General features: G+C 37.8%; 1 protein-coding gene across 1 annotated transcript in view; it reads right to left on the bottom strand.

Moving 5' to 3' along the window:
* The window catches only part of LOC120863868 (receptor-type tyrosine-protein phosphatase delta-like), a 561,974-nt gene that overhangs the window by 176,149 nt on the left and 373,253 nt on the right, over positions 1-12,572 (bottom strand). Inside the window, exons 15-18 of the mRNA XM_040240488.1 lie at positions 10,987-11,013; positions 6,885-7,002; positions 1,237-1,824; positions 703-803 (exon numbers count right to left, since the gene is read on the bottom strand). Coding sequence (XP_040096422.1) covers positions 703-803; positions 1,237-1,824; positions 6,885-7,002; positions 10,987-11,013 — 834 coding nt within the window. The remainder of the gene's footprint in view (positions 1-702; positions 804-1,236; positions 1,825-6,884; positions 7,003-10,986; positions 11,014-12,572) is intronic.

Raw genomic sequence — 12,572 nt, 5'->3', positions numbered from 1 at the left:
GGCATTTCGTAAGCCTCTAAGTGCTCCCCAAATTCTAGAGATGGCATTAATTTTCCTTTTTTTTCTTATGTATATTAATATAAGTTTTATAAGTCTACCAAAAAAACACAAATGTGCAATAACCTATCAATATTTGGCCTGTCAGTTGTCTGTGATCTTAAGGGAATATATGCAGCAATGCTCTAAGTTTTCAAGGCATCTTACACACCACTTTTTTTCCAAACACTTCCATTCTCGTTCCCAAATTTTTTTTTTATACTCTTATAGATGCTTCTCTATTCTTTATTTCACAGACTTGTACCTCTTGCTAACACTTTTCAGTATCTCTCTATGGCAAACTAAAGTTTAAAATATGCCAATAAACAAATTACTTAAATCCCAGGATGCTGCATTATAAATAGGTAGAAACCATGTAAATTTCATTTTCTGATGAAAAATCAAAAGCACTAGTTCAGATGTAAAAAGTTCAACTTGGAAGTGCTAGGTTACTCACAAGGAATACAGTCCCTGCCTCCTCCTGAGAGGGGAAAGCTCACACTGGCCAAGAACCAGACTTCGTCTGTGATGTGAAAGCCACAAATGAGAACAATACATACGTGTGGCTGAACCAAAGCAGTCTGTGTGGTTTTTAAGTGATTTCCCCGGGTGACCTGCACCCTCCACGTTTACCCGTGATACCTTACACATTAGGAAACAACTTACTTTGAAAGGCATGGCAGAATTATAATTCTCTGGAATCTCCCAAGACAGCAGCACCGAAGTCTTCATTACTGCTTTGACATGAAAATTTTTTGCAAACACTGCTGGAAAAGGAAAAACAGTGTATTTAAACTACTCCTAAAAACGTTCGGCCAGTCCTCTTCCCTGGACAAGAAGGCTTAAGCTAGATGCCATCTACTTTGATCAGAGAGAGAAGTGTGATTTGCCTACCTGTTAAAAGCATTCATTTTACTACCTCATTCTCACCAAGATCTCTCCTTTCTCTCCAACTGAGTCAACTCTATTGTGTTTTCCTTACCTGGGAACATTGGGGTGCTGTCAGCCAGACTTGCTTGGCATTCTCTAACTGAAATTTAAGGTATCCAAAACATGTTAAGTTTTACAGACCTTACCTTTTGGCTTTTGCTGAACCTATGAATACGAATGAGCCGATCAGTTATCTATAGCTTCAAAATACTGATTTCCAAAGACCGCCATTCCTTTAAAGGAGAAAGGCCGTCAGCAGACAAATCCTACCTTGATTCACAGGCAGTGTCCTGAACTGAACACTGGGACTATAGGGCCCGGGCCCCTTGCTCGTGTGAGCGCGGACTTTTACATCGTACGTGGTGTCTGGCTTTAAGCCACTGAGTGTCAGAGTGGTGTCAGCTGGAACAATAAGCTGCTCCACTGGAAGGAGAGGGATGTTGATATCCCTATAGAGAAGGGTGTACTTGGTGATAATGCCATTTCTCTCGGCCAGAACAGGTGGCTGCCAAGATAACTGGGTGGAGGTTGCTGTGGTGCCTTCCGACTGGAGGTTTTGAGGGAATCCAGTTGGAACTTCTTCTGGAACGGAAATCTCCTTCACCATCTCCTCCCCAAAGCCCACTTTGTTTCTGGCCGAGAGCCGGAAGATGTACGATGCTCCTTTGTGGATGTCTGTCGCTGTGAAGTGATCTTCCTTTTCGGAGAACTCAAGAGTGGTAAGCGGTTCCACATCCTTTCGGCCAAATTTTAGACGGTAGCCCTGGAGGGGTCCAAATGTGTCCACAGGGGGGTGCCACTGAATGAGGGCTGTATTCATCTGAGTGTGGTTAATCACGAGCCGGGGTCTCCCTGGAACTGGAGACACAGGACGGAGGGGTAAGACCAACCTACACGGATGTTCATATTTCAATCACTGTTGAATGGGAATCCCCTTGGAGTGGCATTCCCGTTTTTACTAATAATTACTTATTTCAAGTAATTCCACAGGCATTCCCATTTCTTCACTGGTAAAAAGTCCAAGGCTTGGTCTATATGCCTTTGTGGAGACATGCTCCTTCTCATACTCTTGAAGGGAGGGTGAATATTAGAATGTGATAATGGAGAGAAAATAAGAAATATTACTGAAATGATAATTTAAGGAGATTTTTTAAAAAACATCATCACATTTCAACTCTTCATACATAGAGGTTCATGCCACACAGAAATGAAGCTAAGTAAGGATTAGCCAGCAACATACAGCTAATAAGAATAATAATGAAAATATGTTTAACCATTGCGTATATGCAGTGTATCAGGTAAGAGCACTACCTGTAGTGTCTCACTTGAGTACACTCTTCACTCCTGACTATGTGATTAGTTGGTATCTTCACTTTGCATTGTAAGAAAATGAAACGGAAAACTGCATAGTCAGATGTGTAATAAGTGAGAAATTTATGAGACAAACACAGGTGTATCTGAATCCATAGCCAAACAGTTAACTATTATACTGATTATAAGTTAGGAAGAAGAAAGGTAATACAAAATGTTGCTTAGACTTTCTGTGGATCTAATTTGCAATTTTTATTTATACTATCCACGCCAGTCACCCTCATCAAGTGTTGCATCTACTAGAATGGGAATTATATTAAGACCCACCCCATGTTGTTGTGAATATTAAATGAGAAAATGCATGTAAAAGTCTTAGAATAGTATTTTATATTTCATTAATAATAATTATTATTAATAATCAGAATATTAAGCTTTTTGTGGCAAGGGGCTCATTTCTCATAAGTACATAATTTCCTTTCATGTTGAGTAGGTTAGATACTGCTTATCTAACTTAAGTAAGTTACTTTAACTAAGTTAAATAAGTTAGTTAACTAAGTTAAGTACGTAACTTAAAAAGTAGGTTAGATATTGCTCCTTGGAAGAAAGGCTATGACCAACCTAGACAGCATATTAAAAAGCATTACTTTGCCAACAAAGGTACATCTAGTCAAAGCTATGCTTCTTCCAGTAGTCATGTATGGATGTGAGTTGGACTATAAAGAAAGCTGAGCAACGAAGAATTGATGCTTTTGAACTGTGGTGTTGGAGAAGACTCTTGAGAGTCCCTTGGACTGAAGGGAGATCCAACCAGTCCATCCTAAAGGAAATTAGTCCTGAATATTCATTGGAAGGACTGATGCTAAAGCTGAAACTCAGTACTTTGGCCACCTGATGCAAAGGGCTGACTCACTGGAAAAGACCCTGATGCTGGGAAAGACTGAAGGCGGGAGGAGAAGGGGATGAAGAGGATGAGATGGTTGGATGGCATCACTGACTCGATGGACATGAGTCTGAGTAAATTCCGGGAGCTGGTGATGGACAGCTCCGTAGAGGCTAGACACAAGAAGAGAATACCTGAAATCTCCCCAAATGTGTAAACAGTAAACACAGTATAAATCAGCTAGGGTAATGATTGTGGGCAGTCATGGTATTTCATCCAGGGAGTAACAGCAGAAAAGAAGAAAAAGGAATGAGGAGAATTCTATAACATTGCATGTGTGATTAAAAAGAATTCTACAAAAGTGTACATATTGGCAATGGAACCCACTCCACTTCTTGCTTTCAGAAGTTCTATGTAGAAACATTTACCAACTACTAACTTTGTGGAAAGACTTATACACTGGCACACAGGCATTTCGGTGGGGAAAATGAAAGATGGGTAATGCAGGGACCTTGCCCTCTGAGCAGTGAATACTCAGAGAAATGAAGACAACTGGTAGATGGTACCGCACGTGTGGAGTTTGGGTTCAAGGTCTGTGATGCCTTAGGGTTACTATCTGGACCACTTTTAAAGGCCATCCAGTGGCAGTCAGGGTTCCCCACGTAGCAGTAGTGGTAAAGAATCTGTGTACAGATGCTGGAGATGCAAGAGACACAGGTTTGATTCCTGGGTTTGGAAAATCCCCTGGAAGAGGAAAATGGCAACTCCCTCCAGTATTCTGGTCTGATAAATTCCATGGACAAGAGAAGCATGGCGGGTTATAGTCCATGGGGTCGCAAAAAGTCGTACACGACTAAGCACACAGTGGCAGGCTCAATGGATCTGCCTGTTCCAATTTAAAAGCTGGAGGATTGGAAAAATGAAGATGTCTTAAATACTCTGGGGAGACTGGAGGGCATTTTTAGCAGTGAGCATATTAGAATAAGCAGAGAGGGTCCTTCTGTAGAGCAAATAAGCTAATTCTTAAGTCACGATGTATAATCTATTCTCCCTTTTGCCTTTTGAGTTCTCATTTGCTTACTATATTCTTCCCTCTTAAAAATCTGTCAGGACTTCAGAAATGGCACACATGTGCTGCTGCCCTCTATTACTTAGTAACAGCAATCACTGGAAATCCATCAAGGCACTCAGTCCCAATGGCTCTAAACTAAGCTTTAATTTAACTTAGCACCTAAGTATCAACAGTCATAATTGACTGACCGAAGCCTAGAATTACTTTCAAATTCTCCATATCATAGTCACTTTTCTCTCATCCTTAAACACAGCTGTCAGTACAGTAGTGAAATCCATGTAAAAATACAGAGAAAATTTCAAACAAAAGAATTCGCCTAAAACTGCAAGATTTCAGGCAGTAGACTAATTATTATGATACAGAGCACGGGAGTATTAACAAAGAAACTACAAAAATGTCATAATCACTGAAACATAAAATCCAACATTTTATTAAAAAGCAGCGCTTAGGTTACATGAATCCTATGTGGATTGCTTAAGTTATGGCCTGTACTCTTTATTTCAAAGATATGATTGTTTGCAGATTCTAGGAACAATGTATTATACATAAACCTATCCTAAAACCAGGAATTTTATGATTAAAGTAAAATTTAATGGGAATTTGTGAATTTTCAATGGAAGCTATAATTAAATACCTTTATAACTATGGTTATTAGGAGTTCACATCTGTGAGATAAACTCAGTAATTCTTCATAGTCATATAAATACAAGGTTTTTTTTAAATAGTATACAAAACAAAGCAAATTAATCTGTTCACTAATGACCAGGGAATGCTTTTTTACTACAGGTTGGTGGCAAAAAGAAAAAAGAAAACACTAGAGCTTTTCTCTTTGAAGGATTATCAATCTCCTGGATTTATAATCCAGAAGATTATAAATGGATTCTTCAGATGGATTCTCCTATTTCCAATTCAAGAACAGTGAGAAGATCCCAAGAAAATAAACATGCAGACATCTAAATTATAAGCATTTCCTCAATAATGAAGTTTCCATTAAGGAAGATCTGAAATCATGAATGTAAACTGAAATAATTCTGTGTGTAAGATCCACAATTCTAAATAATTTTCTGTACAGCGACTAAAAAGTGACGAGTTTATCTCAGTGACGTTAAAGTAGGCAGTAGCATTCTTGTTCTAGGATTCACATCCCTTGGAGATAAATCCTCTATTTTTTCATCCTCATTATAAGACATCCCTCCCCATATTATGAGCAATAGGAGGTTGATGCTTCATGTAAGACACTTCAGTTTTCTTAAGACACAATTAAAAATATGGGTGAAGGAAGTGTATTTTTTTCATTTTGGGGTTCAGTTTTAGGGGTTCACTCTTAGTTGGCTACATTCCAGGGGAAGCTGGTTCCATAGCTAGATAGTTAGCATGTCCCACTTAACATGTACTGTATCTCCTATGCAGGGTGCTGGATTAACTTGATACAATGGTATTAAAAAAAACAAGGCCCAGAAGATTTTGCCTTGAAGGAGCTTTGCCATCTGTAATCCTGCAGCTTGAGGCAGTTCCAGGTGGCGGGATATGAGTGAGGCAAATCTTATGACATTTAGACAAATTTGGAAGTGAGCGCAGCACCCAGGAGGGCACTCAACATCACAGCTGTTCTTTGCTTTATGCCTTGACATAGAGGTGTGTTCCTAAAAAGTTGTGCCAGAAGTGATTCGGGAGGAGTAAATCAAATCATAGTTTAAATGTTCCATGGGAGATTTCTATATAAAGGGATTGAAGGAGAATCCTTCTGTAATTATCTCTTAATTTATTGGTTTTACAATGTCAGGTCTTCCTTCATGCTGACTTTTCCTAACGTGGCAGACCAATGTGTAAGTCTCAATAGCGCTAAGAAGCTTTGTTCTTCAGAAAGGAGCAATCTATATTAGTCTTTCTGCTTTCTTCATTCTCTTTTTTTGTTTCCCATCTTTTGTGCAATTTGTTGTCTTTTGATACCCCAGAACAAGGGGTCAGGAGGAGAAAATGACAAAAAATAAAATATTAAGTCATCAACCCAGCTCAAGATGGCAGATCTTCTAGCAAGGTTTTTCTTTTCTTTTTGCGGAGGGGGGGAGGGTTGGCGTGCTGAGGCTGTCACATGATTTTCCTCCCTAGATGATCTGCCTTCCAGACCCTCATGGGATCTGCTCCCTCACACCATTCAAGGCTCAGCTCAAATATCCTGCCTCTAAAAGACATCACTGTTTCTAAAACTGCCCCTAGGAACTGCCTAAAGGTATGCCTGCATATCTTTCTTTTCATAATTTATCACTTCCCAGCATTTTATTATAAAACTCATTTGTTCACTTGTTAATTATCCAATCTCAGTCAGAAAATAAATTTCAGGAGGCCAGATTCTTTCTGGTTTATTTTTTATTGTTCTTCAAGTACCGGTATAGTTACTGATGCACAGTAGGTACTCAAATAATATTTGGTGAATGAGTCATTAAATAATTTGGGCAAAGTGGGTTCTTCAATTATTTTACCTTACTTAAGATATATCAAAATCCACAAAAGTTGACTACGGTCCATTCTCCCCTCTGATAGAAGCCACCCATACCATCCATTCTCCCCTCTGATAGAAGCCACCCATACCATTTGGAAAATTATTATTGTTGCCTGAAACATACTGAAGATATATATATGCATAGACGTGGTTACCTGCCCCTGTGGTGGACACCAGCTTGGGTTTGCTGCGAGCTCCGTCTCCTTTAGTGGTGTAAGCTGTGACAGTGAGGGAGTAGGAAGTTTCAGGCTGTAGCCCAGATATAATCATGTCCTGAAATGATATAACAGAAGAACAATGATTCAAGACTATGCTACAGTTGCCCTGGGGGGAAACTAAGGCATCCGCCCTCAAGCCGTGCATGCATGAACATTCCCCGCAGCCATGCCAAGCACTGGACGCATCACGCCTAGAGCTCATGCTGTGGAAGATCGGTCTTCATGCTGACACTGAAATGGGGTCTTCAGCCATCCTCAGAGGCAGCTCTAAGGGGTAATAATCGAAACCACAATAACTGGAGTCAGACCGCCCGAATGCTTGGATTTAAACTTGCCTTTCCTTATTTACCAGTCTGGTGACCCAGGGCAAGTGAGTTCACCCCATCTGTGCCTCAGTTCTCTATGTGAAAGTTGGGATGCTAGGACCCTCTAGGCTATTAAAGGATTAAATGAGTTATACCGCGTAAACACTTAAAACAATGTCTGGCTTGTAGTGAGCAGTTCATACTCTAGCTGTTATGATATTATTCCAGCCACAATCCATGTGCTTCCATCATAGTCTGGTCCTCAGACTGTTAGTGGCGCTGATGCCAAACAGTATGTTTAATCATGTAAATACTGATATCTTGCCAAGTGGCTTGTCTGTTGGGCCTAGACAGCCACAGAAGTTTCTCAGGACTCAAATAATATATTACTGGTTAGCTGTATAGGTTATGAACTAAAATTATTATAAACTAAGGAGAACAATCTATAGATTTGAGGCCTTGTCATAAAACCACATATCAGGATCTTGTTCTATCACATCACGGATATATGCTCAATCAATTCTGAAAATGTTAAATACCACCAACTATTCATCAAAACTATTAGCTTTCTCTTAGTAAGGACCCAAAGTTGTGATGGTTGTAAGAGCAGATAGTCTAAGAATTATTTTTCCAAATTAGAAGTTACATGATTCTTTAAATAGAGTGCTGGCTATTAATGTTTTGGTATTTTCTTTGGAGCTACACACAGGCACAACAATTTAAAAAGTAACTTTTCAGATTTCTGGCACAGCTATGTTTTCAAATTCAATATGGATAAATTTAAGAAAATATTGACTGTCATCTTTTACATCTAAAGACAATGCGTGTGAGAGTTTAGTGAATGGATTTCATTGTGTGAATGGAAAACAGTGGGACTTTTTTTGTGCAAGGCTGTAAGGGGCAGCATAGAAATCAATGGTTGAATCTGAACCCAGGGATGACAGCTTTTGACAATGTGCTTTTCTCAAAAGAGTAGGAATCTCACCAGTGTGGAAATTCAAAACTTTCAGATACCATCCTGAAGAGACACAGGAAAAATTATTCTATCAGATGAACAGACTAAATTTGAGAGATAGATTTGTATCTTCAGGAATGGTTTCACCAACATCACAGAGAATATAAAAATTAAGTGAACCACTCCAGAGTGACATTTAAAATTACGGTAGGCACACTGGAAATTCCAAAAATTAGGATGGGTAAATCTCAACATTGTTATTTCCAAGGTCTCCCTCATGTCACAGAACTACTGATGGAAACAGGCTAGGTTGGGAGAAAAAAGAAGTGAAGCTTGACTCTATCACTAAATTGAGAGGCAAGTAATTTACAAATACTGAGCCTTCTCTAAGACTCTCATTTATAAAACTGAAGTTAACCATTTGCACATGACCTTCCTTCCACACAGGCTGTGACTGGATAATGTAAGGAGTGCCAGTCCAAATGTTCACTTCAGTGGGCTCATCTCTAGCATACCTCTCTTAGCTTGAATCACTTTCTTTAAGCTGTGGCTATACTACCTTGGTCGTCTCCACACCCTCTCTGGCTGACATCATAATCACTATTCCTCTCTCTGTATCCTCCTATTCCATTCTGCACCCTAATTCTTGCCCCTGCTTGCTAATAGCTGTCATTCCCAAATGTCCTGACACAGTCATTTATCTTCTGCCTTTCTCCCTAGTCCTAAAAAACAAAAAAACAAAAACTAGTTTCATTTCTAAAACTTAAGAGAATTTTGTCTGTCTATATCCTAAATTCATCTCTAGCCTTGACTTTCCCCCAGGGCCCCAGCAGTATATACACTGGAAGTATCTGCTGGACAGTTTCCCTTAACTGTCAAATGGTACCTCAAATTCAATTTAACTAAAGCACATGTTACTCCCAGAAGTGGAGTCCCCTTCTTCCATAAAATATTTCCATATTTTAACAAATGACAAAGCATCTTCAAAACTTATGAACAGTCTTTGGTCCAATAGTCTCCCTCAAATTCTTAGCTATTTAGTATAGTTCTGTTCATTCTTCCTTTAAAATATTGATCATAACTTTCCCTTTTTCATTTCTGATACTCCACTTTTTAAAAAACATCACTTCATGATTTAGGAAAAGAACTGTTTACTTGTTTCCTTACCAACTGTATTAGTTCCCTTAATCTATCCATGAAGTTATTGATTTTTAAGCTGCAGGTAATGACCCATTTAGTAGCTGATGAAATGAATTTAGCCATTTTAGACCAGCGTTTTTTAAACAAATGGATATACTTGAACATTAAAATGTGAATATATTTAAAAGTAAGGTATTATTTTGTGAAACCTTTATTTTAAACATACACATGCATCGGTCATGGCAAATAATGCATGTTTTACTATGGGTTATGATCAAAGCAGTTTATAAAACACTGTTACAGTGTTGATTTCACGAGAAGTGATAACTTGATCATCATATTTACGAAGAACCCCTATAAGGGACCTGTGTTTTGGCAAAAAATATTTATTTACTAAATGAAAGAAAACCTCCTACCAGTCTTTATCTTATTGCTCTTTTTTAACAGTTTAAAAAATCTCTCAAGTTCTGAAGAGTTAGAGATCAGGTCTTTAGCTTCAAACTTTAGATTTTTCCCCTAGAGAAGGGAAGGGCTAACCACTCCAGTATTCTGGCTTGGAGAATTCCATGGACAGAGGAGCCTAACAGGCTACAGTCTTTGGGGTCACAAAGAGTCGGACCAGACTGAGCGACTTTCACTTTTTCACTTTGGATTTTTCCAACACCATATTAAAATATAATGTGTCTAATAACTTGAACTCTTCAGTTCTGTTAAACTGCCAAGCTCATTGTCAGCTGACTTTTGTCGCGCTCTTGTATCTATGGCTACTCCTGCTGAGCTCAGAGCACATTCTCACTTCCAACTCTGCAACATACACAGACACACAGGGATTACCTCTTTAATCTCTACTCATCAGGGATGAATTCTCACATAAATTTCAGGACGTCTACCATCCTGGTGCTCTGTCTCTAAGCTCACAGCTCTAACTCATATTGTCATTTAAATACTAATTATTCCTACATTGCTTGAGGGCATCACATTGGTTGTATTCATGGAACTTTTCTGAACTTTACATCCTGCCTAGCCAGCTAGACTATAAGCACTTAGTAGGCAGTGTCATCCAATATAAAAGAACAATATAAAAACAAACAGACTAACACAGTCCACTCATTACAGTATTTTTAAAGAATTCTTCACTCAGCAAGATAGCTCCTACTTCTTGGTGTTTCCACTCACGCAATTTCACTCAAATTTGTGTGAGTTCAACAGAGAACTGCCATTTCTAGATAGCGTTAATTGGTGCCAGATTCAGATCATATTATGCACCAAATATGCAACCCTGGAGCAGGATTTATGAGCAGCCCAGAACAGACTAGACATCTCCAGTCTGTGATACCTCCACTTAAAGCATGCCTCCTCTAACTGTGTCACAAGGCAGAGTTAGTAACAGCCATCAAACAATATGAACTCATGATATTTCTTATGTAATCAATAGCACCACATCAATTTCACAAAACAACGAGGGGAAAAAATTTAAAAAATTAAGTATACCATGTAGTGAAAACACTTTAAAAAATAATTTGTTAGTTCATGCATCCAAGCAAACTGTTATGTCACAGTACAAATAAATGAAAGGGGAGTATCAGTAAAAAACAACCATTTATAATCTGTTTCGACAGATCAGCCAAAAATTACTCACATGTTCAGTAGTATCATCAAATTCCCACTGATTGAGATTAAGAGGTTGGGGAGGAGGGAAACAAAATAAAAAGAAATGAAGAGAAGTTTGTAGCCTGATAAAGGCAATGGTGCCCTCCTTAGACTAAAAAAAAAAAATAGAAAAAATAAGCAACTGAAGAGGTGTGTACAATAAAATCCCAAACAGTATATGAGTGTTATGCTGCCACCTCCACTCCTAACTGAGAAATTTAAAGTAAATATACTCTATATTGTTATCATTAAAACCAACTAACTTTTTAAATATGTAATTCATTGGAACAGATCAATAAGGCATACAAAATGCTATGTACACTACATTGTGACGTTTATTTTGATTTCTATCTAGATTATGCAATTCAAGTTACTATTTAGATTAACATCTTCATTATATTGAAAATGTACATCAATGAAGTCGTATATGTAAAAAAAATTGCAGTGAATTATCAGAACATGATATGAGCAAAAAACAAATCAACCAAAAACCAGAACAACACCACAAGGAAAATTAGCAAAATAAGAAAGAAAAGCCAAAGTATAAGAGGAGGGAAAAAAAAGACTGAGCTTACATTTAAGGCATTTTGTATTATATAGTTTCATTGACTACCATATTCCCAATGAAAACAGCAAAAGAACTATTGTTCCATAATGTAAGCTTATCTAAGAACTGAGGAAGGACATCAAAACATGATGGTCATATCACTTTTATTTTTCAAAATTATAGATGTACCAAATAAAACATAAGCATTTTTTATTTTATACTTTATAAAAACTTTCTGTTTCACGGGTAGTACAAAATAAATATTTATTAAAAGCCAAATCAGTGGTGCTTTCTCCAGAATATTATGGGACACTATGAATCTCCAACTAAATTTACAGAAATATCCTTCAAACAAAAACCATACAACTGGATTTTCGAGGTAAATGAGTCACTAAGCTAGACCCTTTTAGTTAGAATGCTTTATAGCTAGAGCAAATAAGCACCTTTGTGAGTTAAGACTTTGGGATAAATACGAAGTAAAGACTCTGGGGTAAAAAGTTGGGATATTTATTACCCTGTTATTTTCACAGAGAAAAGAAGGCAAAATGTAGCAATTCAGTACAACAGTTTTCCACTTTGTTCATAATCTTCCCTACTTTCATACAAAAGAAGGAATTTTCGACTGAATTCGACTGAATTTCAAATTTGCATTAATCCCATCTATTTCCAGGCCCAGCTACCAATTTTGCTGAATAAGCAAAACACTCCATTCTCATACCCCATCACTACTAGAACAAGGTAAACTAGTCCATGGGATATGTATAATCCCCAGCAGGATGCTTATTAATTACAATCTTCCTCTCCTTTTCAGAAAAATATGTACAGGTAGATTTATTATGGTATTGCTTTTGATTCACTTCTAGTTTATTTTAAAAATTGAAAAAAATATAAAGTCCTCTTTTAAATAACTTATTACAAAACCAAGCTGTGACTATATGGTTATAAATCACTGCCTTTGGCTTGAAAGAATTTCTCACAAACTACACTTAATAATTTTAACTGGCTCAACATACAGGATCTCATTAATT

The sequence above is a fragment of the Oryx dammah genome, unplaced genomic scaffold (assembly GCF_014754425.2).
Source record: "Oryx dammah isolate SB20612 unplaced genomic scaffold, SCBI_Odam_1.1 HiC_scaffold_1, whole genome shotgun sequence".
NCBI classification, from domain to species: domain Eukaryota; kingdom Metazoa; phylum Chordata; class Mammalia; order Artiodactyla; family Bovidae; genus Oryx; species Oryx dammah.
The sequence above is the reverse complement of the archived record's forward strand: the minus strand, read 5'-3'. Positions and strand labels throughout refer to the sequence as shown.